General features: G+C 39.1%; 1 protein-coding gene across 1 annotated transcript in view; it reads right to left on the bottom strand.

Moving 5' to 3' along the window:
* The window catches only part of TNNT2 (troponin T2, cardiac type), a 39,558-nt gene that overhangs the window by 6,693 nt on the left and 12,274 nt on the right, over positions 1 to 20,591 (bottom strand). Inside the window, exons 9-12 of the mRNA XM_087930358.1 lie at positions 19,959 to 20,036; positions 19,023 to 19,133; positions 18,100 to 18,209; positions 15,798 to 15,888 (exon numbers count right to left, since the gene is read on the bottom strand). Coding sequence (XP_087786484.1) covers positions 15,798 to 15,888; positions 18,100 to 18,209; positions 19,023 to 19,133; positions 19,959 to 20,036 — 390 coding nt within the window. The remainder of the gene's footprint in view (positions 1 to 15,797; positions 15,889 to 18,099; positions 18,210 to 19,022; positions 19,134 to 19,958; positions 20,037 to 20,591) is intronic.

Below are 20,591 nucleotides of genomic sequence, written 5' to 3'. Positions count from 1 at the left end.
CTCAATGGCTTAAACAAGAAAATTACAATTAAACATTTAAAAAAACGGCAAGCAATTTTTATTGGAAGTTAAGTGAAGCGTTTCACTCTCCCTCACCAAACGCTGAATAAAGAACTCATTACTTGTATAAACATTAAAACATTTCAAAGGAAATATTAAAAGTATTGTGTAATGGGCTTCACTAGGAAAGAAGCAGACCAGCACAGCTACTACAACATTCATTGACTCAAAACTGGAACTAAGGAACAGCAAGCAAATGCCTATTATTTATAATCTAGGCCTATAGGGCCTTAACCAATCATAATACTTGAAAAAGCCCGCCCAAATATGAATGTTCTAAGTTTCCCTCCAAAATAGTTGGAGTTAACAGTTAGTTAACAGTCACCTAAAGGTTAGTTTTACTTTGGCGGTGCTTAACACAACTATATATACATGTATATTCAATACATAACAAAAAGAAACACAAAGAGGGTGATCCTGAGAAACAAATATTAAATATTCAGTTATGATACTTGAATAGCATCAATAAAGATAGCTGATCATAAATATTAACAGCAAAATCATTTTTTGATTATACATTCTTATGTAGACAAATGGATCTGTGCATGCAGAAATAGAAGTGCCATGAGGTTTGTAGGAAACCTCGGGTTTGCAAAATGGGCCTTCAGACTTGCAAAATTCTGTTAATAGAGCTTTACAATGAATTTGTTTCCTGTCTGGTCTGCCTGGGAAAGCTGACATCCATTTCGCAAGTCTGAAGGTTGAAATATCATACTGCCACTTTTACAGTCTGAGAAGCTAGGGAGAGTTTCCTCTCTGCCTCTTTCCCTGCCCATTATGCAGTGCGGGCTAGACTCTCTCTTATCTGACCATTATCTAGGCCAGAGGTCCCTAACCAGTGGTCCATGGACCACTGGTGGTCCGTGAAAAAGTTTTGGTCATCCGTCATGCATCCGGATGGAGCAGCTGCTCCAGGATTAGCAATGAGTAGAGCTCTGGATTATGGGATCAACCATAATCCTGGCGGGGCTGGAAATCTGCGGCATAGAGGGAGGCATGTGCAACTTGCAACTTTGCAGGAGTTGCAAGATGCAAGGAGTAGCGTAGCCCTTACCAGCCGGAATGAGGTAATGGTGCTGTTGTGGCAAGGGGAGGTGGGGGTGGCAGCACAGGTGGTGCGAAGCAACAGCTGTCGGCAAGCCGTGGCTCTTTCTTCCCCCTGCTGTGGCTTCCTGTTGACTGAATCCACCACTGGCTGGCTCTGGCCCTTACCCACCCCTCCCACTCACTCCTCTCCTGGCCTGAGAAGGGAAGGGCAGGCGGTGGAGATTTGCTCCATATTCCAGAGTGGGATCGAAGCTTCATCTCTTGCTGGGTCTCCCAGGCATTTCTTCCAGCCTTTTGGGGTGCTGTGCGACTGGGAGACACGCGACTTCCTCTCTGCCCCAAAACACTGGCTGGCCCAGCTGAGAGAGATGAGAGAGAGAGGGGTGAAAGAGAGAGAGATGAGAGAGAGAGAGAGAAATGAGAGAGAGAGGTGTGTGTGAGAGAGAGAGAGAGAGAGGAGAGAGAGAGATATGAGAGAAAGATGAGGTGTGTGTGTGAGTGAGAGAGATGAAAGAAAGAGAGAAAGAAATGAGAGAAAGAGAGAGAGAGATGAGAGAGAGAGAGAGAGAGAGAGAGAAATGAGAGGTATGTATTGTGTGAGAGAGAGAGAAAGAGAGGTGTGTGAGATATATATGTTTGTTTTCTTAAGTGTTCACGGGTATCTATATGTATGGTATTCAGCTTTGTTTGGGTATTTTCCCACGTCATTATAGTTCTGCTTGCTAAAGTTGTAGCAACGTTTCGGCAGAATCTCATCTGCCATCATCAAGCTTCTGTATTGTGTTCGTCTGTGAGTCAGACTTTCACAGCCATTTCTGTTTTAAATTTGGTGCTACCCTACTGCTGTGCCAGGATGTTTTTTTCTTCATCCTCATTGGTTGGGAGTCTTGATCTGTGTTTATTGGTCTTGGAGTTTGCTGTGTTCTGCTTGATTGGTGTTTCTAATATCTTCTGTCTGTTTTGTAGCTTTTCTTTGTCTTGATTGGCTGGCAACATTGTATTTCCTGTATTGGAGGCTTTTAGTGCGGCTTGGCTCTGAGTAAATGGACGGCTATCATTTATTAGGAAGCTAGGTTTCATCTGGGTGCCTGGTTGGGGTGTGTTTGAGCTGGAGGTATCAGGGGGTTCTGTTTGTGCCCAAGTGTTTACCTGGCTTGTGGTGTGGGGATTTTTTTTTTGTTTGTGAGTGTGGGCTTCCAGATAATTGACAGTCTGGTGGAGTCATTTATTCTATTCATGCTTTCAGGTCTTTTTTCAATCTCTATGGCTTCTCTGATAATTCTGTAGCTGGGGTTTTCTATAGTGGCTAGGGTTTTGGTGCCATTGAAGTCGATGCTATGACCTGTTGCTCGTGAGGAAGTGTGTTCCAGCTTTTTTACTGCATTTTTGTGTTCATCCAGGCGGGTACTTATTCTTCTATTGGTCCGTCCAATGTATGTGGCAGGGCATGATGCACAGGGGACTTCATATATGCCTTGGTTTTCCAGGTAAATTTTATCTTTGGGGTTTCTTAGGATGGCTGCTATTTTTCTGTCAGTTTTGAAGGCAGTCTTGATATGATGTCTGTACAGTATCTTACTAATTTTGTCTGTAGTACCTCTTATGTAGGGCAGGACAGCTGTTCCATAGGTCTGTTCATCTTCTGGGTCTCTATTATGTCTCAGTGTGTTTTTGTGGATCAGGCCAGTAATTTTGCTTTTGTGGAAGTCGTTAGCTGTCAGTACTTTAGTCAGGGTGCATAGTTCAGTCTTTATGTGTGTCTTGTCTGCCAGGCATTTGGTTCTGGCAATTAGTGTTTTGGCCACAGAGTTTATCTGTGCTGGGTGGTGGTGGGATTGGGCATTGAGGTAGCGGTTGGTGTCTGTTTTCTTCTGGTATATGGTGTGTCCTAGTGTGCCATCTGTTTTTTTTATAGATTAGTACATCTAGGAATGGTAGTTGTTTGTTTGTTTCTGTTTCCATGGTGAATTTGATTTTGGGGTGTGTGCTGTTTAGATGTGTTAGGAAATTGTTTAGGTTTTCTTTTCCATGGGGCCAAATCACAAATGTGTCATCGATATATCTTAACCATAGTTTCGGTTTGTGGGTGGCATTGGCTAGGGCTCTGGATTCGAATTCTTCCATGAACAGGTTTGCAATGACGGGTGACAGTGGTGATCCCATAGGGGCTCCTTCTCGGAGCCAAGCCACACTAAAAGCTTCCAATATAGGAAACACAACGTTGCCAGCCAATCAAGACAAGAAAAAGCTACAAAACAGACAGAAGATATTAGAAACACCCATCAAGCAGAACACAGCAAACTCCAAGACCAATAAATACAGACCAAGACGCCCAACCAATCAGGATGAAGAAAAAAACATTCTGGCAGAGCAATAGGATAACACCAAATTTAAAACAGAAACGGCTGTGAAAGTCTGACTCACAGACGAACACAATACAGAAGACTGATGATGGCAGATGAGATTCTGCTGAAACGTTGCTACAACTTTAAAAGCACAACTACAATGACGTGGAAAAATACCTGAACAAAGCTGAAGGCCATATATATATATGAGACTTCATCGAAACGTTGCCTAGATACTTTGAATCTTACGCGGGAGAAAACCCGAACAACCAAAGATCCACATACAAATACCCGTGAGAACCTCAGAAAATATATATATATATATGTATGTATGTATGTATGTATGTATATGTATATGTATATGTATATGATGTACACACACACACACATTAGTTTTCTGAGGTTTTTGCGGGTATTTGTATGTGGATCTTTGGTTATTCGGTTTTTCTCCTGCATAAAATTGGAAGTATCTAGGCGACGTTTCGATGAAGTCTCATTCATCATCTTCAGACTTGTGTCTTCGGTTTTGTGCTTCTTGGAGTAATGTGAGCTTGCAGTTGCTTCTTCCTTTTAACTGCTAGTGGGGGTGGGACTTGTTTGGGTGGGGGCTTGGCTCTGTTCTGATTGGGTGGGGGGTTAGCTGTGTTCTGATTGGCTGGGGGTGTGTTCTGTTCAGGTGGAGGCTTGGTTGTGCTCTGGTTAGTCTTAGTTGCTGGAGGATTTGAGCTGGTGAGCTGTGATCCTGTTGTTTGGCTTCGCGTTCATGGTCGTGCCACATCTTCATGATGGGCATCAGTTCGCTTCATGTAGGGGTCGGAGGAGTTTGAAGTGGGTAGGGATGCAGCTGCAGTATGGCTTCTGGTCTGTGGTCATGTCTCATCTTCTGTGTGGGTGTGAGTCTGCTTTCTACGTGGAAGTGTGGTGGTAGCATCTTGTGTGGCCCTCGTGGGTGTGGGTCTGGTGTCATTCTTCATGTTAGGTACTTGTTTGTTAATGAGGGCGGATTTCCAAATGGCTGGTAGGCGGGAGGTATCATCTCGTTTATTCATGCTGTGTGGGTGTTTTTCTATCTCTATGGCTTCTCTGATTATTCTGTTGTTGAAGTGTTCGGTTTTGGCGATAGTTCTGGTATTTTTAAAGTCAATCTCATGTGAGAGATGTGATATCCTGAGTGGGTGGCTGTGATGTGATGTTCCGGGTTTTGGTTTGGCTCTGAGTTTGAGGCCTGAATATGTGTTCATGGCATGTGTCCATTTGCTTGGTTTAGCGGTCAGGGTGTGTGGCAGCTGGTGATGCAGCCATGGTCTGGTTTCTGGATGGTGGTTGTCTTTCATCTATGGGATGGGTTTGGGATATCACATCACAGAACTCAGGAGGTTACAACACAAAACCTCAGGATATTTCAACACAGCCAATGACCCAGGAGATTATAGCACAAGACCCAGGATGCCACAACAATAGAACTCAGAAGGTCATCACACAGCCCATTACCCAGGTCGTTACAACACAGGAGGCTGATAGACACACAGCCAATACCTCAGCCACACATGTTCTTACGAAAAAGCCAGCCAATCTGCAAACATCAACTCCATCAACCAATCAAGAAATGACAACACAGCCAACCTCCCCAACAGTATATAGGGAGATGGCAGCTCTGGTCATGCTTTGCTCGCACAAGTACAAAGCCGAAAGCACCAGCCTGAAGATGGCGAATGGGACCTTGTCGAAACGTTGCTAAGATGCTCTCAATCTTACATGGGAAAAGACCTGAACACGCCAAGACCTGCATACCTGTACCTGTGAAAATCTATGAATATATGTATGTAGATAGATAGATAGATAGATAGATAGATAGATAGATAGATAGATAGATAGATAGATAGATAGATATAAAACAAATTAAGAAAATATATACATACATACATACATATATACATACATACATACATACATATTTTCTTAAGTTTTCATGGGTACTTACATGTATGGCATTCAGCTTTGTTCAGGTATTTTCCCACGTCATTGTAGTTGTGCTTTTAAAGTTGTAGCGACGTTTCAGCAGAATCTCATCTGCCATCATCATGCTTCTGTATAGTGTTCATCTGTGAGTCAGGGTTTTATAGTGGTTTCAGATTTAAATTTGGGGCAGCCTATTGCTGTGCCAGAATGGTTTTTTCTTCACCCTGATTGGTTGGGAGTCTTGGTCTGTGTTTATTGGTCTTGGAGTTTGCTGTGTTCTGCTTGATTGGTGTTTCTAATATCTCCTGTCTGTTTTTTGGCTCTTTTTGTCTCTTGATTGGCTGGCAACATTGTGTTACTTTATTGGAGGCCTTTAGTGCAGCTTGGCTCCAGGTAAATGGATGGCTATCATTAGTTAGGAAGCTAGGTTTCATCTGGGTGCCTGGTTGGGGTGTGTTTGAGCTGGAGGTATCAGGGGGGATCTGTCTATGCCCAGGTGTTTGCCTGGCTTGTGGTGTGGAGATTTTTTTGTTTGTGAGTGCAGGCTTCCAAATGATTGACAGTCTGGTGAAATCATCTCTTCTATTCATGCTTTCTGGTCTTTTTTCAATCTCTATGGCTTCTCTGATGATTCTGTGGCTGGGGTTTTCTATAGTGGCTAGGGTTTTGGTGCCATTGAAGTTGATGCTATGACCTGTGGCTTCCATGTGTTGGACTAGTGAGGAAGTGTGTTCCAGCTTTTTTACTGCATTTTTGTGTTCATCCAGGCGGGTACTTATTCTTCTATTGGTCTGTCCAATATATGTCACCGGGCATGATGCACAGGGGACTTCGTATATGCCTTGGTTTTCCAATTTTATCTTTGGGGTTTCTAAGGATGGCTGCTATTTTTCTGTCTGTTTTGAAGACAGTTTTGATGTGATGTCTGTGCAGTATCTTACTAATTTTGTCTGTAGTACCTCTTATGTAGGGCAGGACAGCTGTTCCATAGGTCTGTTCATCTTCTGGGTCTCTATTATGTCTCAGTGTGTTTTTGTGGATCAAGCTGGTGATTTTGCTTTTGTGGAAGCTGTTGGCTGTCAGTACCTTAGTCAGGGTGCATAGTTCAGTCTTAATGTGTGTGTTGTCTGCCAGGTGTTTGGTTCTAGTAATTAGTGTTTTAGCCACGGAGTTTATCTGTGCTGGGTGGTGGTGGGATTGGGCATTGAGGTAGAGGTTAGTGTGTGTTTTCTTCTGGTATACGTTGTGTCCTAGTGTGCCATCTGTTTGTTTGTAGATTAGTACATCTAGGAATGGTAGTTGTTTGTTTGTTTCTGTTTCCATGGTGAACTTGATTTTGGGGGGTGTGCTGTTTAGGTATGTTAGGAAATTGTTTAGGTTTTCTTTTCCATGGGGCCAAATCACAAATGTGTCATCGATGTATCTTAACCATAGTTTGGGTTTGTGGGTGGCATTGGCCAGGGCTCTGGATTCGAATTCTTCCATGAACAGGTTTGCAATGACGGGTGACAGTGTTGATCCCATAGGGGCTCCTTCAATTTGTTTGTATCTTTGTCCTTTGTATATGAAATATGTGTTGGTTAAGCAGTGTTCTGTTAGTTCCATGCGGTGTTTAGCTGGTTGGTATTTATTTTTGATGATTTCAAGGGTCTCTTTTATCGGGTCTTGAGTGAATAGTGAAACCACGTCAAAACTTACAAGCAGATCTTCTTGCTCCACATGTAGATCTTTGATCATTTCCAAGAAGTGGTATGAGTTTTGTACATGTGAAGCTGCTGTTTCAGCATGGGGCTGTAGCTGTTTTGATAAGTATTTGGCTAGGTTTTGTAGTGGTGCTCCTCTGGAGCTGACTTTGAGTCTGAGAGGTATGCCTTCTTTGTGTATTTTTGGGAGGCCGTATAGTTTGGGGCATCTGGAAGATTTTTCTCTTGGGATGATTGTCTGTTGGATCTCTTTGCAAAGATGAAACCTAGCTTCCTAACTAATGATAGCCGTCCATTCACCCAGAGCCAAGCTGCACTAAAGACCTCCAATAAAGTAACACAATGTTGCCAGCCAATCAAGAGACAAAAAGAGCCAAAAACAGACAGGAGATATTAGAAACACCAATCAAGCAGAACACAGCAAACTCCAAGACCAATAAACACAGACCAAAACTCCAATCAGGAGACCAATAGAACTAACCAAATTTAAAACAGAAACGGTGAAGAAAGTCCATTCTGACGAACACAGCAATGATGGCTGCCTGCTGAAACGTTTACAATCTGAAAGCCACTATAAAAAAATACCTGAACAAAGCTGAGATATATACATATATACATAATATATATATATATATATATGTGTGTGTGTGTGAGATGTGTGTGTGTGTGTGTGTGTGTGAAACATGTATGTGCTACAACTTTAAAAGCACAACTACAATGACGTGGAAAATACCTGGAACAAAGCTGAATGCTCCTGCATAAATACATAGATAAGTCCATTCATACTTCAGGTTTGTGTCTTCAGCATATTGTGCTTCTTGGAGTAATGTGAGCTTGCAGTTGCTCACTCTGAGAAGCACAGAGCCAAAGACACAAGCCTGAAGATGATGAATGAGACTTCATCGAAACGTTGCCTAGATACCTCCAATCTTATGTGGGAGAAAACCCAATAACCAAAGATCCATATACATATATATATATATATATATATATATATATACACATACACATATACATATACATACACACACACACACACACACACACACACACATATATATATACATACACACATATATACACACACACACACACACACACACACATATATATATATATATATATATATATATATACACACACACACACACACACACATATATATATACACACACACGCATGCACACGCAATGAGAGGAAGAGGGAGATGAGAGATCATGGTATTTTGTTTTCTTTGGAAAACGGGTCCAAATAGCTCTTTGAGGTTGCAGAAACAGGTGGCCAAGCTAAGTGATTTGATTTGATTTGATTTATTTGATTTGTCAATCGCTTACAAGATAATAGGTATAAGTATATACATAGTTATGAATACATAAAATGGGTACATATAAGAAAAATAAAAGAAACAATAGGAGAGGGACGGTAGGCATGTTGGTGCGCTTATGCATGCCCCCTATAGACCTCTTAGGAAAGGGGTGAGGTCAATAGTAGACAGTCTAAGGTTAAAGTTTTGGGGGTTTGGGGAAGAAACCACAGAGTCAGGTAGAGTATTCTAGACATTGACCATTCTTTTTTTTTTCTTTGAAAGTTTTATTTGGGTTTTCACAAAAACAAAATACAAATAAAACATCTTTTTTGAAAATAGCATGGTCCCAGGTTATCACTTCTTCATACGGACACCAAACTCAATTTCATGCTCATTTTTATATTCTATTCCATAATTTGTTACCGTTTTATATTTTCTACATAGTTTTTCCCCTCTTTTAATTTTCTCAACTTTATTTTAATTATCTCATCTCAATCATTATATTTATACTTTTGTCTGTCCTGTTTCAATTTCATATTATCTTTTCTCATTAAACAAATTTTTCCCTGTAGTTACCAACTGGAGTATGACACCTTTATACCTTTTAATTTTATCCATTCAAACTCTTATTTAAGCTTCAATGTATACCTTTAAGATTATAGCATTCAATATAATACATAACTTCCAACTGAATTCTGCTTGGTACATTCTTAAAATACACACTATATTCTTAAAAAGAAAAATATATATATATATGTAAATAAAGCACACATTCCATTCCAATTCAATTCTATCATTAATATTCATTAAAATCTTAACATCTTTAACAGTTCTTTTCAATTAAATATCATACTTCCTTGGGAACACTTATAAACTTTCCAGTTAATTCTTTTTTTTCCATATTTCTCACTTATATTTTTATAAATCATTACTAACAATTAAAAATGTTCCCATTTAATTCTCTCAGTCATTTTAATTCATTTATTTATTATCAAACATTCAACTACATTACAGTAAATATTTTATCCATCATTTTAATCATCTTTTCTAAAATTATTTCTGTTTATAATATAACAATGCTATCTTATGTACCTTTGCAGAATCCCTTTTGCAATTAAATTTTCACCCATTATCTCTAAACAAGCTTTTGGTTACAATCCTTATATCTTTTCCCTGTTTCTCTATTTCTTGTTTCTATCTTTTACAACTTCTTTTCCTTGCCTTCTTCCCCTCTTCTTCTCCCTCCCCTTTTACCCCCTCATCTCTACTTCTAACTCTCTCATCTGTAATCCCCTCTTCTGTTGCTTTCTAATATTATACTTATCTTTCAAATTATTTTTCTTCTTTTTGGTTGTTTTTTCTAGTCTTAAACCTTTCACTCTCTTTCCCCCTTTTCTTTCCCCCCACTTAAAATTATTTGATCATTAAAGATGGCTTCTTCTTTGTCCCAATCTTCTTGTTCTGCAAGCGTTTCTTGTTGTTTCTAATAGTTCCAGATCTCCATTTCTAAGAATTGAAATATGAAGCCAAAAGAACCTCTCCCTACTTGTACATCTTCTTTCCATTTTTAAAGTTCCATTTTCAGTTCTTCTAAGAGTGATACCATTTTAAAGACTTTTAAACAACCACCCGGTTAATTTTAGTCATCCAGGTGCAAAAACCAAAAATCACCAAGTAATCCAGATAATCCAAGGCTGTTTCTACTTGCTTCTTTTTTCCACTTTCTCTTCCTGGGGTTCTATTATTTTGTTACCAAGTTTCAATTAAAATGTGGGGAATCTTGTTCAAATTTCACTGTAAGTTCCTTTTAGTTACAGTTCCATTCCTTAGTTCCAGGCAGTCTCCTCCATTTTTCCAGATCCTGCCCTTTTATTCTTTTTTTTTCTCCTTTCCTGCTTTTAAAAACTTTTAAATATCCAGAAATCTTTATTATCCCTTTGACTTTTATTTTCAGCTTAGATGCCTATTAATGTCAAAGTGGATTTTTTTCAATTTCTTGCTTAAGTCTCATAGCTGTCAGTATAAGGAAGGAAAGAAAAAAAAACTAATCTTTTCCCTTCTCTCTCTCTCCTTTGCAGCTTCAAAATCTTCTTTGGGAACAATGTTATTTAATTTAAATTCCAGGGTACCTTATGTTGTTGCTTTTGCTGTTTGACCCAGTCAGCCAAAACTTTCTCTTCTTATCTTCCTCCTGCACATTCTTTTCCAGTCGAGTTCTTCTTTGTGGTGGCCATTTCTGATCACCGCTACAACCACCTTCAGGAAAGGGAGTAATGGCCAGCTGGGGAGGAGAGATGCGGCTCCCCTCAACCCTGCAGGCAGTCTCCCCCTTCTTCACCACCTCTATGGGGTGGCTTAGCCCCAAAACCAGCTGGCTCGGGGCACTCCAACAGCGAGCATGGATTGAAGCCTCGCAGAGATGAGGTTCTGGTCTGTCACCAAAGAAGCACAAACCAGAAGTCTCAGACATGGACCATTCTGTTGCTGAAGTCGTATTTCCTGCAATCAAGTTTGGTGCAGTTAACCTTGAGTTTGTATCTATTGTGTGCTCTTGTATTGTTATGGTTGAAGCTGAAATATTCATTGACAGGTAAGTCATTGCAATGTATGATTTTATATACCATACTTAGATCAGACCGAAGACGGTGTAATTTAAGGTTTTCTCAGTCTAGAATTTTAAGTCTGGTGGCATAAGGTATTCTACAATGAGTAGAGGAGTGGAGAACTCTTCTTGTGAGATATTTCTGGACTTTCTCAACTGTGCTAATATCAGATACGTAATGTGGGTTCCAGACTGATGAGCTGTATTCGAGTATTGCTCTAGCAAATGTTTTGTATGCTTTAGTTAGTAGTGTGATATTACCAGAGAAAAAGCTATGTAGGATTAGGTTAACAACTCTTAATGCCTTTTTGGCTATGTAGTTACAGTGGGTTCTAGCACTTATATCATTAGAGATGAGTATTCCAAGGTCCTTTACAGAGCTTGGATCATCAACAAGATCTTGACTATTCAGCTTGTATTTTATTTTCTGATTTTTTTTTGCCAACATGTCAGACAGAGCATTTATTTGTTGAGATTTGAAGTTTCCATTTGTTTGACCATTCTGATACATAGTCAAGATCATTTGAAGGGTAGTAGTATTGTCTGTGGTATTGAACAGCTTTACATCATCAGCGAAAAGAACGTAGTTGCTCTTAATATGATCAAAGAGGTCATTTATGTAGAGTTTGAAGAGAGTTGGTCCTAGAAGACTGCCTTAGGGGACACCCCTATTGACAAGTACAGAATTTGATAGGACGCTCCCAATTTTGACCATTTGTTGTCTGTTTGACAGGAATGCTTCTATCCAGTTATGCAGGTGTCCAGAGATACCATAAGATTTTAGTTTTAGAAGTAGTTTGTCATGTACCACTGAATCAAAGGCTTTACAGAAGTCTATGTAGATTGTATCTATTGTTTTGCCCTTATCAAGTTGTGTAGTCCATATGTTTTTGCAGTGTAAGAGTTGCAGATTACAGGATAGTTTTTTCCTGAAACCAAATTGTTTATTGGAGAGTAGGTTGTTTGACTCTAAGTGGAGGATAATGGAGTGGTTAATAATTGATTCCATGACTTTACAGGTGATGCAGCATAAGGAGATTAGTCTGTAATTTTGAACTAGGCTGGGGTCTCCCTTTTTGAAGATGGGGATGATCGTGGTTTGTGACCATAGGTTAGGCAAGGAGCTGGTCCTGAAAGATTTTTCAAAGATTATGCTTAGAGGATTCAGCTATGGCAGTGGATAGCTTGTTTAAGAAGTAGGCAAATAGTCCATCCGGTCCAATAAATAGAGGTGGTTTTAGATTGTGTAGTGCTTTTTCAACATTGTCTTCTGTAAAATCAATATGTATTAGATCATTGTAGTTGTCTGTGGTTCGGCTAGGAAATACTGGGCATGATCCATTGCTGTTTTCAAATACTGAGCTGAAGAATGTGCTAAAGATGTTGGCTTTAATGGTGTCGTCGTTGCAGTCTTTACCAATAAGTCCTTTCAAGGGTGGGATGGACCTTGAGTCTTTTAGTTTGTTGTTTACAAAATTGTAAAAAGCGCGGGTGGAATTGGTGCGTAGATGATTTTCCTTTTATTTAATGTGATAATTGGTGCATTCAATCTTTATCTGGTGGCATAAATTTTTGTATCGGCTTTTGAAATTGGCAACATGAGCAGATTTGTTATTCCGCCAGAGTGATCTCTTTTTGGATTAAAGTTTCCTTATTGTTATGGGTAATCTGTTTTTTTTTTTTGTTTGTTTTGGGAGTTGTTGTTGGTACATATAGTTTGATGACTCTTTTGACTTCAAGTAAAAATATGTTGTAATGGTCTTCAACAGCATTTCATCCAGTGAATAGAGATTGCCAATCAAGGGATGAGAGATCGTTGTCTATAAGATCATAGTTGCCTTTTTTGAAATTATAATTGGGGATTACGTCATTGTGATGATTTTTGTGTGGGCATATGTTGAGACAAAAGTCAGTCATATTGTGGTCACTGCTGGAAAAGTGTCCTTTTGTTTGTATTCCGTAAATTAAATTCAAACTATTGCAGAAGATGAGATGGAGGCAGTTATTTAGTCTAGTATTGTTGGTTACTAGTTGTTCCAGTCCCAGATTTGTAACAGCATTGTAGAAGGTTGCATGTATGGGTTCAGTTGTACATTCATTTAGGGTCAATATGAGGTAGATTGAAGTCACCAAGAAAGATAAAAGCATGTGGGCAGGATGTTGCCCATGTTAGTAGTGTATTTAGCTTGTTTACATGTTCGATGTCATAATCAGGTGCTCTGTAACATAGTAAGAATCGCAATGTGATATTTAAGGATAGTTCACAGATGATGGTCTCAGGAAGAGCAAGCTCCTGGGTAACTTGGATGTTTTTTAGATGTAAGGACTTTTTATAGAAGATAGCAACACCACCTCCTCTACTGATTTCACGATCGGATCGGTAAACGTGATAGTCTCTTACTGTGGTAAGGGAGTCAAGGAGAGATGCGTTGAGCCATGTTTCATAGACAAATATGATGTTGAATTTAGCCATATTTAGTAAGAGGAGAAATTCAGGTATTGCCTGAAGGACCCCATCCCGTCATTGGGAATCCAAGTGCTTCAGCCAGCAGCACACTGGATTCATATTGGTGGTCTGTGGGATTTAAAATTAGTGGTCCCTGAGGTCCAAAAGGTTGGGGACCCCTGATCTAGGCAGCATTTCTTTATCCAATTTCCATTTTTTTTTGTAAAACGTTTTTTGTTTCTTAAATTTTATACAACTTTTCACGTGAGCAACATGTTTCCAGATTATAACACTTTTACATAGTCATATTTTCATTTCCATTAACCTTATATAATATTAACTCATATTATTATCCATTTCATTCACCTTTAAATAAATTTGCAATTCATATTTCAGTTCATTAATTCAATATCAATATCATTTCATCCATACATAAGTGTCCTTATTTTCCTCTCATTTTCTGTTTACCACTGTGATACTCTTGTGCGAGGGCACTTTCTTTCAACTTCTTGGGGTTGTTAAGAAAAAATTCAGTTCTTTTATCTGTTTACATGTCACTCACCACTTCACTGCTCCAGCGCAAACTTAGGGTCCCGGCAGTCTTCTGTCTTCAGGGCAGCCATTTTAGACTGCCATTTCTCCCTGTCTTCCAGGGGAGTAATACCTAGCTGGGGGGGAGATGCGGGTCCCCTTGACCCAGTTGGTGGTCTCCCCCTCTTCTCCCACCCCTCCAAGGTGGGTGAGATGACTCCAGTCCCATGGGGACCCTTCCAACAAGGGAAACACGGATCAAAGTCGTGCACAATCAAGGTCTCTGATCTGTCGTTAACAGAAACTCCACCGAAAGTCTCTTTATCCAATTTCTAAAGTTCTTTCTCCTGTTCCTATGCCCAATATCCTTTGCTAACCCGGGTTGCCCACATACATTGGGAATACAAATCTTAGGATTTCCCCTTGCCAATGAGAAATTCTGATAATTGTAGTCCAAGCACAAATAAAACTCTTCAGATTGGGGAAAGCAGGTTTAAAGTTTTTTTTCATTGAAGCACAGAAGTAACTTCATTCATGTAAAGAGGTCTTCAGTGCTGACTTATGATGTTGGTTCCAAAAATGGAAATAAATCTAGGTTGTCATTCAGATGAGTCACATCAGATTACTCATGCTTGTCTGTTCTTGTCTGGAGGAAAAATAGGTCATTTTGCCGTGAAAATAAAGGGAGGGGGAAGCAAATACCAAGGTTGTGTTGAAAGCTTATCCTTTTTCATTTTCAATAGTGACTTCAGTGCAAAGAAAATATTACTCAAGCACCCAAATGAGGAAAATATTCAACTTTCTCTGAGATCAATCATCAACATGATTTCTTCAGTCCATTCTGCTTCAGTCCACCCACTTTCTGACTGATATTCCTTGATCACAGAAATGTGAATAATACAAGCCAATGAAGGATTTTCTCATTAACAATATTTCATGAAGGTATGACCCAATAATATTCCTCAAAGCAAAGGAAGTTAATTGAGCATAAAAGGAATGGAAACACTACTCTACTTGTTGGTGGATTTGCTTTGTGGTTTCAAAAACAGTTATGCCTTCCATTGAGGACCTGTATACTGAATGAGTCAAAAAGATGGCTGTGAAAATATTTTAGACCCCTCACATCCCAGACATAAACTGTTTCAACTCCTACCCTCAAAATGATGCTATAGAGCACTGCACACCAGAACAACTAGACACAAGAACAGTTTTTTCCCGAATGCCATCACTCTGCTAAACAAATAATTCCCTCAACACTGTCAAACTATTTACTAAATCTGCAGTACTATTACTATTAATCTTCTCATCACTCCTTATCACCCATCCCCTCCCACTTATGATTGTATGACTGTAACCTTGCTGCTTGTATCCTAACAATTTTTATTGACTGTTTCCTAGTATGATTTCATTGCTTATTGTACCCTATGACTATTATTAAGTGTTGTACCTTATGATTCTTGACTCTTGATGAATGTGTCTTTCTTTAATGTTCACTGAGAACATTTGCACCAAGGCAAATTCCTTGTATGTCCAATCACACTTGGCCAAAAAGGTATTCTATTCTATTGTAGATTGTTAACAGCACAGACTACAGATCTTTTAATAATGCATGCTGCTACATTGACATAACTTGGCTTCAATTATGAAAATGTTATCAAAATATATTTTTAAAAAATCTAAAAAGTTCCAAAATCTTTAATTTTCTTTAATTTCACTCAGTCTTAGTAAGAAGTAACATTTGATTATCCTACTCAGAATCCAGAGCTGTGGAGAAATTGATATCGCTGTTTAGACTTACCTCATATTTCTGCCTTTTGAACTTTTCCTGTAAATCAAATTTCTCAGCCTCAAGATCATGAATGGTCTGCCACAGTTCCTTGGCCTTTTCTCTGATTTGAGAAGACATAACATTAATAAAGGTACTAGTCATGTTAGTTCTAAGCTAAGCAAAACATATAATGGAAGCATGTTGCTCTAGAGCAGGGGTGTCAAACTCATGGCCTGAGGGCCGGATCTGGCCCACGGGGTGCTTAGATCTGGGTTGTGGGGCTACCCTGGAAATGGCAAAGGACTGGCCCTTGGTACCTCTGCCAGTGAAAATGGAGACTGGCCCTCCCAAGCTCCATTTTTTACTGGCAGAGGGTTGTAGGAAGTCATCACAGCCAAAAACAGATCTCAACAGCCCATTTTCACTGTCAGACCACTTGGGGCACCATAGGTGCCCCCAACATGAGTGACATTGAGCTGCCCTCCACACCCACCCTGTCCCCCCAAAGTCAAACACAACCCTGATGCGGCCCTCAATGAAATTGAGTTTGACAGTCCTGCTGTAGAGCAGCCTTTACCAATGCATGACCATTCACCATAGCAGAAAGGCCAATGGAGATTGTATTGCATTTTAATTTAATGAGTTCATATGCTGATTGGTTTTTCAGCCTTTTGATAAGTAGGGACAAACCAGTGTAGATGGTAATATTCAGTGGTTGGTCCCTTGGGATAACCCTGTAAGAAGCACATGCCTCCTCACATTTTGTGGCCCATATAAAAGTCCAACCCTGTAGAGGAAAATCTGATGACCTCTCTTTTCCTTCTTTTTCATCAGTCTACACATCTGGCTCTGTCCAAGCTCTGGAAATCACAACCCCAGAAAAGCCCATGTAAACCATAAAAGAATTGTAGAAGCAATTCATACAAAAGTCCTCTTAAATCTGATGCACTTTCCAAACAGTAAACTAATTTGTACTATCTTTGTAAGGTGGTTACAATTATTTCCTCCCCTAAATTACTATGGAAACAAACAAACAATCAAAAATATGGGAAAAACAAAGAGAGAGAAAAAATGAGAATATCTCCATCATCATTTCTGTAAAGTTGGCCACCGTTGGCAGGACACAATGTTCTAAAACCCTCAACCAGTCTCTTGAAGTTGTGTATTTTTTCCATGTGATCTTTGCACCCTCTAGTGGACTTTTTTTAAAAGCTCAGATGCCAGCAATACTGTACATTCTTCGGACTGATGCCCAACCAGTCATCATTACAATTGTGTAGCACCTATTTAAGATATAATCCTGCTAGTATCTCTTAAGGCAAATTGTGGGCAGTCAAACTGACAATTCTGTTTAACGTACTGTAAACATGTCAAAACATGGATAAATTACATGATGAGAAAAACATTTGTATATACTAGGAAAAATTGACCTAGGAAAAATTAAAGAGTCTCTTGACTTGATCTTGATTTCTGGTGGACTTCATGAACACATGCCTATTGTTTTCATGGAAACTACATAGAACTAGTTTGTGACTGATTTCTTCCAGATTTTTTTTTTACTTCCCTGTGTAAAACTCTGCCCTGGACTTCCATGATGATCTCAATCTAAATACGAACAAGGTTTGATTCTACTCAGCTTTATTAAAGCCAAAGTTGTTTGGCTATTGTCATTTGCTTAGGGAACTCTAATATATATTAATATTTTAGCACCAGGTTGGCTTTGTACTTTGCCTATACATATTGAAGTTACATTTGCCACACTGCAGTTAACCAATTTCTGGAAGACCATAAATTCCTCACCCCTTTTCAGAGGCTGAGTGCATGCTTACTTTTATTGTGCTTGTAGAGCAGAGGTGTCAAACTGGTGGCTCACAGGCTGGATGTAGCATGCATAGACCAAGCCCACCCCAGCTCCGCGAACGGAAAAAAACTCACAATGTGTCACGTGACAGCAATGTGATGTCACATGTTTGACACCCATGCTATAGAGTATTTCTTATACCATTTGTCTCCCAATATTCTCCAGTCATGCAAAACTGTTTGGTATGCATCTATATAACCAAATTAAATAGGATTTATTTATCTTGGACTAGAAAATGGTTCAGCATCAGCTCCCTTTTGATTGTAACAGGATCATGCCATCCTCTGAGAGAGTGACATTAATGACAGAAATTAGGCTACATTTGTTTTGTGCCTGGCCATGCGTTGTATCTAAGAAATTTTAAAAATAGCAGGTAAAACCCAGTTTTGCCTCAATTCTTGCTTTCCATTCCTAAAGAAAAGAAGACCCTCCAGCAATGTCTTCTGACGGAGGAATGAGATCCCCTCTCACCTCAATTTGTCTTCATTCAAATGATCAATATTCAGGGGTTTACGGCGCTCAGTGAGGATCTTTTTCTTCTTTTCCCGCTCTGTTTGTTTTTTCCCACTTTTCTTCTCTGTCTAAAATAAATCAGTTCATGAGTGACATCAGTGGCTATCAAGTTCAACCAAATTGCTTCGCTCCGGTGGTGAATCTTAGAAGTCACATATGCATTAAATGGCCATTTCACGGGCAAAATATTATGGGTACGTGGATTAAAACTAAAGATAAAAAAGTTTCAAAGGGCATTGCAGGTATTAAATTATCTTTATAGATTAGTGCAAATCTTTCCAAGAGCAGAGGGAAGACGCTGAGTTCAAAATTTGGGAATTTTCAAATCTTTTGTTTGAAAGGCCAGGCAAATTGAATCCAGTTCAAAGGTTTAAAAAATAAGAATAAAATAATTGGAGAGAGAGGCTTTGAATTTGTGAATGGTGTAGTGGCCTAGAAGTAGAGCTCTTGCCTCACAATCAGGAGGCTGTGAGTTCAATCCTAGGTAGCGGCAGGTATATATCTCTCTGGGCACAATGAGTAAAATATCACTGATATTTTATGAGTAAATATGAACTCTGCATTGGCAACAAGAAGGGCATCCAGCTAGTGAATACTCAGCTCCATTCAATTTCCCTTACTCCACCCCAATGCAAGGGATTGTGGGGTCATTAAAAGACAAAAAAAGAGGATTTCAATTTGTAATTAGAAACTGGATAATTAGAATATGGGCAGCAAACAGCTCAGACTACATCACCTTATACCTTACACCTTATATATAATGTATTTCATTTAAATAGCAAGTATTTGTGAAATGTGTCTTCATCCATATAATTTAATATATACACAGTTTATACAACTTTTTGCAATGGAGTCCCCTGCTACAACAGTCATATACCCACCTTCTGAAGGTAGCCTCCAAAATGAAGCATGTTGGAGAAAGCTTTTTTCTTCCTCTCATCCTCTTCAGCCCGCTTCCTGGCTTCTTCCTCCTCTTTTCGAGCTCTCTCTTCCTACCAAGAAAGGAGATATGAATTTCAGAAAGATAAAAAAATGTGCAATAAAGTCAAATGTTTACCCAATAGATGGGTAAACTCAGATGATAGCAGTCTAATTCTTGCCTAAAGTTCAGCAGACCAGTGATAATTTTGAATTAGTTCTTATTTAAGTTGTTCAGCTGCACCAAAAGACAATTAGAAAAAGATTTAGTAGTCACGATGGCTTTTCTCTCTATGAATTGAATAGCATTAGGTTTAAGATTCCAGTTTCCAGACAAGAATTAAAGGATCAGACTGGATGTACAGAACTCTTACAGAACAAAATATAAATGGTACAAGAATTGTCATCTATTTTCAATAGTGCAAAAGCTTTCAGTTATAAAATTTGCAAGTATAGACAGTAATTGGTCAATTATTACCAACTGATGAAAATTAGCACTTTATATTTATAAATATAGCAATTTATATTGTCAGACATTTAGCGCCATCTTGTCCTCTGAATTTTAAAAAAAATCAAACCATACTGCATCATTTGATATTTAATCATATCATTGTGCAATAACTATGGGACAATAATTTTATCAAAGCCAATAATCACCTCCCAAAACAGTTCAGCTTGATGAACTGAGTAAGCATTGAATAAGCATTAATGTGAAAACAATTCGGTTATGTTTCTGCCAAGTCAACGTGAATGGAATATTAAGCATTAACCCCAAATGTTCGCTGTGACTGATAATATTGATACTATTGAACAATGACTATAATTAAAAAGTGAGAAAAGTAAGTTACTTCCACTAGTTACACTTAAGAAAGTACACCATAAATGTTGGATAGACTCACAGCCAGACGGGCCTGGCGTTCCTTCTCTCGCTCACTACGGATCCGTTGTTGTTCAGCTCGTTCAGCTCGCCGCTGCTCCTATATAAAGCAAGCTTAATTTTCAATATATCTTCCTGGACAAAGACTTGTGGCCCAATCATTTAGGATTTATGTTAAAATTTGATGCTGTCAATGGAGAAGGGACAAGAACTGTTGACACTTAAACTACAATTACATTAGTTCAGCTGAAGTGGCATAGAAGTTATTGTTGTACATAAATAAATAATAATAATTGCAAATCATTTCGCCTAACAATAAAGATGGGATATGATAACTACTGTCCTGAATGTACTTATTAAGGACATACATTTCTCTATAAATATTATTTCTTACTAGAATTGCTTTATCAATCAAGATCTGCAATTTTCTTTCCCTTTTAATACAGCAGTCCCCAACCTTTCTGCTGCATGGACTGGCAATGGCAGCAGTGGTGTTGGGTGGGAGGGGATGGTATCACATGTGCACCCATGCTTGCACAAATTTGCGTACTCACATACTCACCTGCCGCTTGTGCAGTCCAGTTCCCAATCCTTCCCTATTAAGAAGAATTGCATAGCATTGCCTAGAATTACGTACTGTTATAATCGATTCACA

Source organism: Pseudonaja textilis, chromosome 3, assembly GCF_049901715.1.
Source record: "Pseudonaja textilis isolate UNSWEBS1 chromosome 3, rPseTex1.2, whole genome shotgun sequence".
NCBI lineage: Eukaryota > Metazoa > Chordata > Lepidosauria > Squamata > Elapidae > Pseudonaja > Pseudonaja textilis.
Note: the sequence above shows the minus strand (reverse complement) of the source record. Positions and strands in the feature narration are given on the sequence as shown.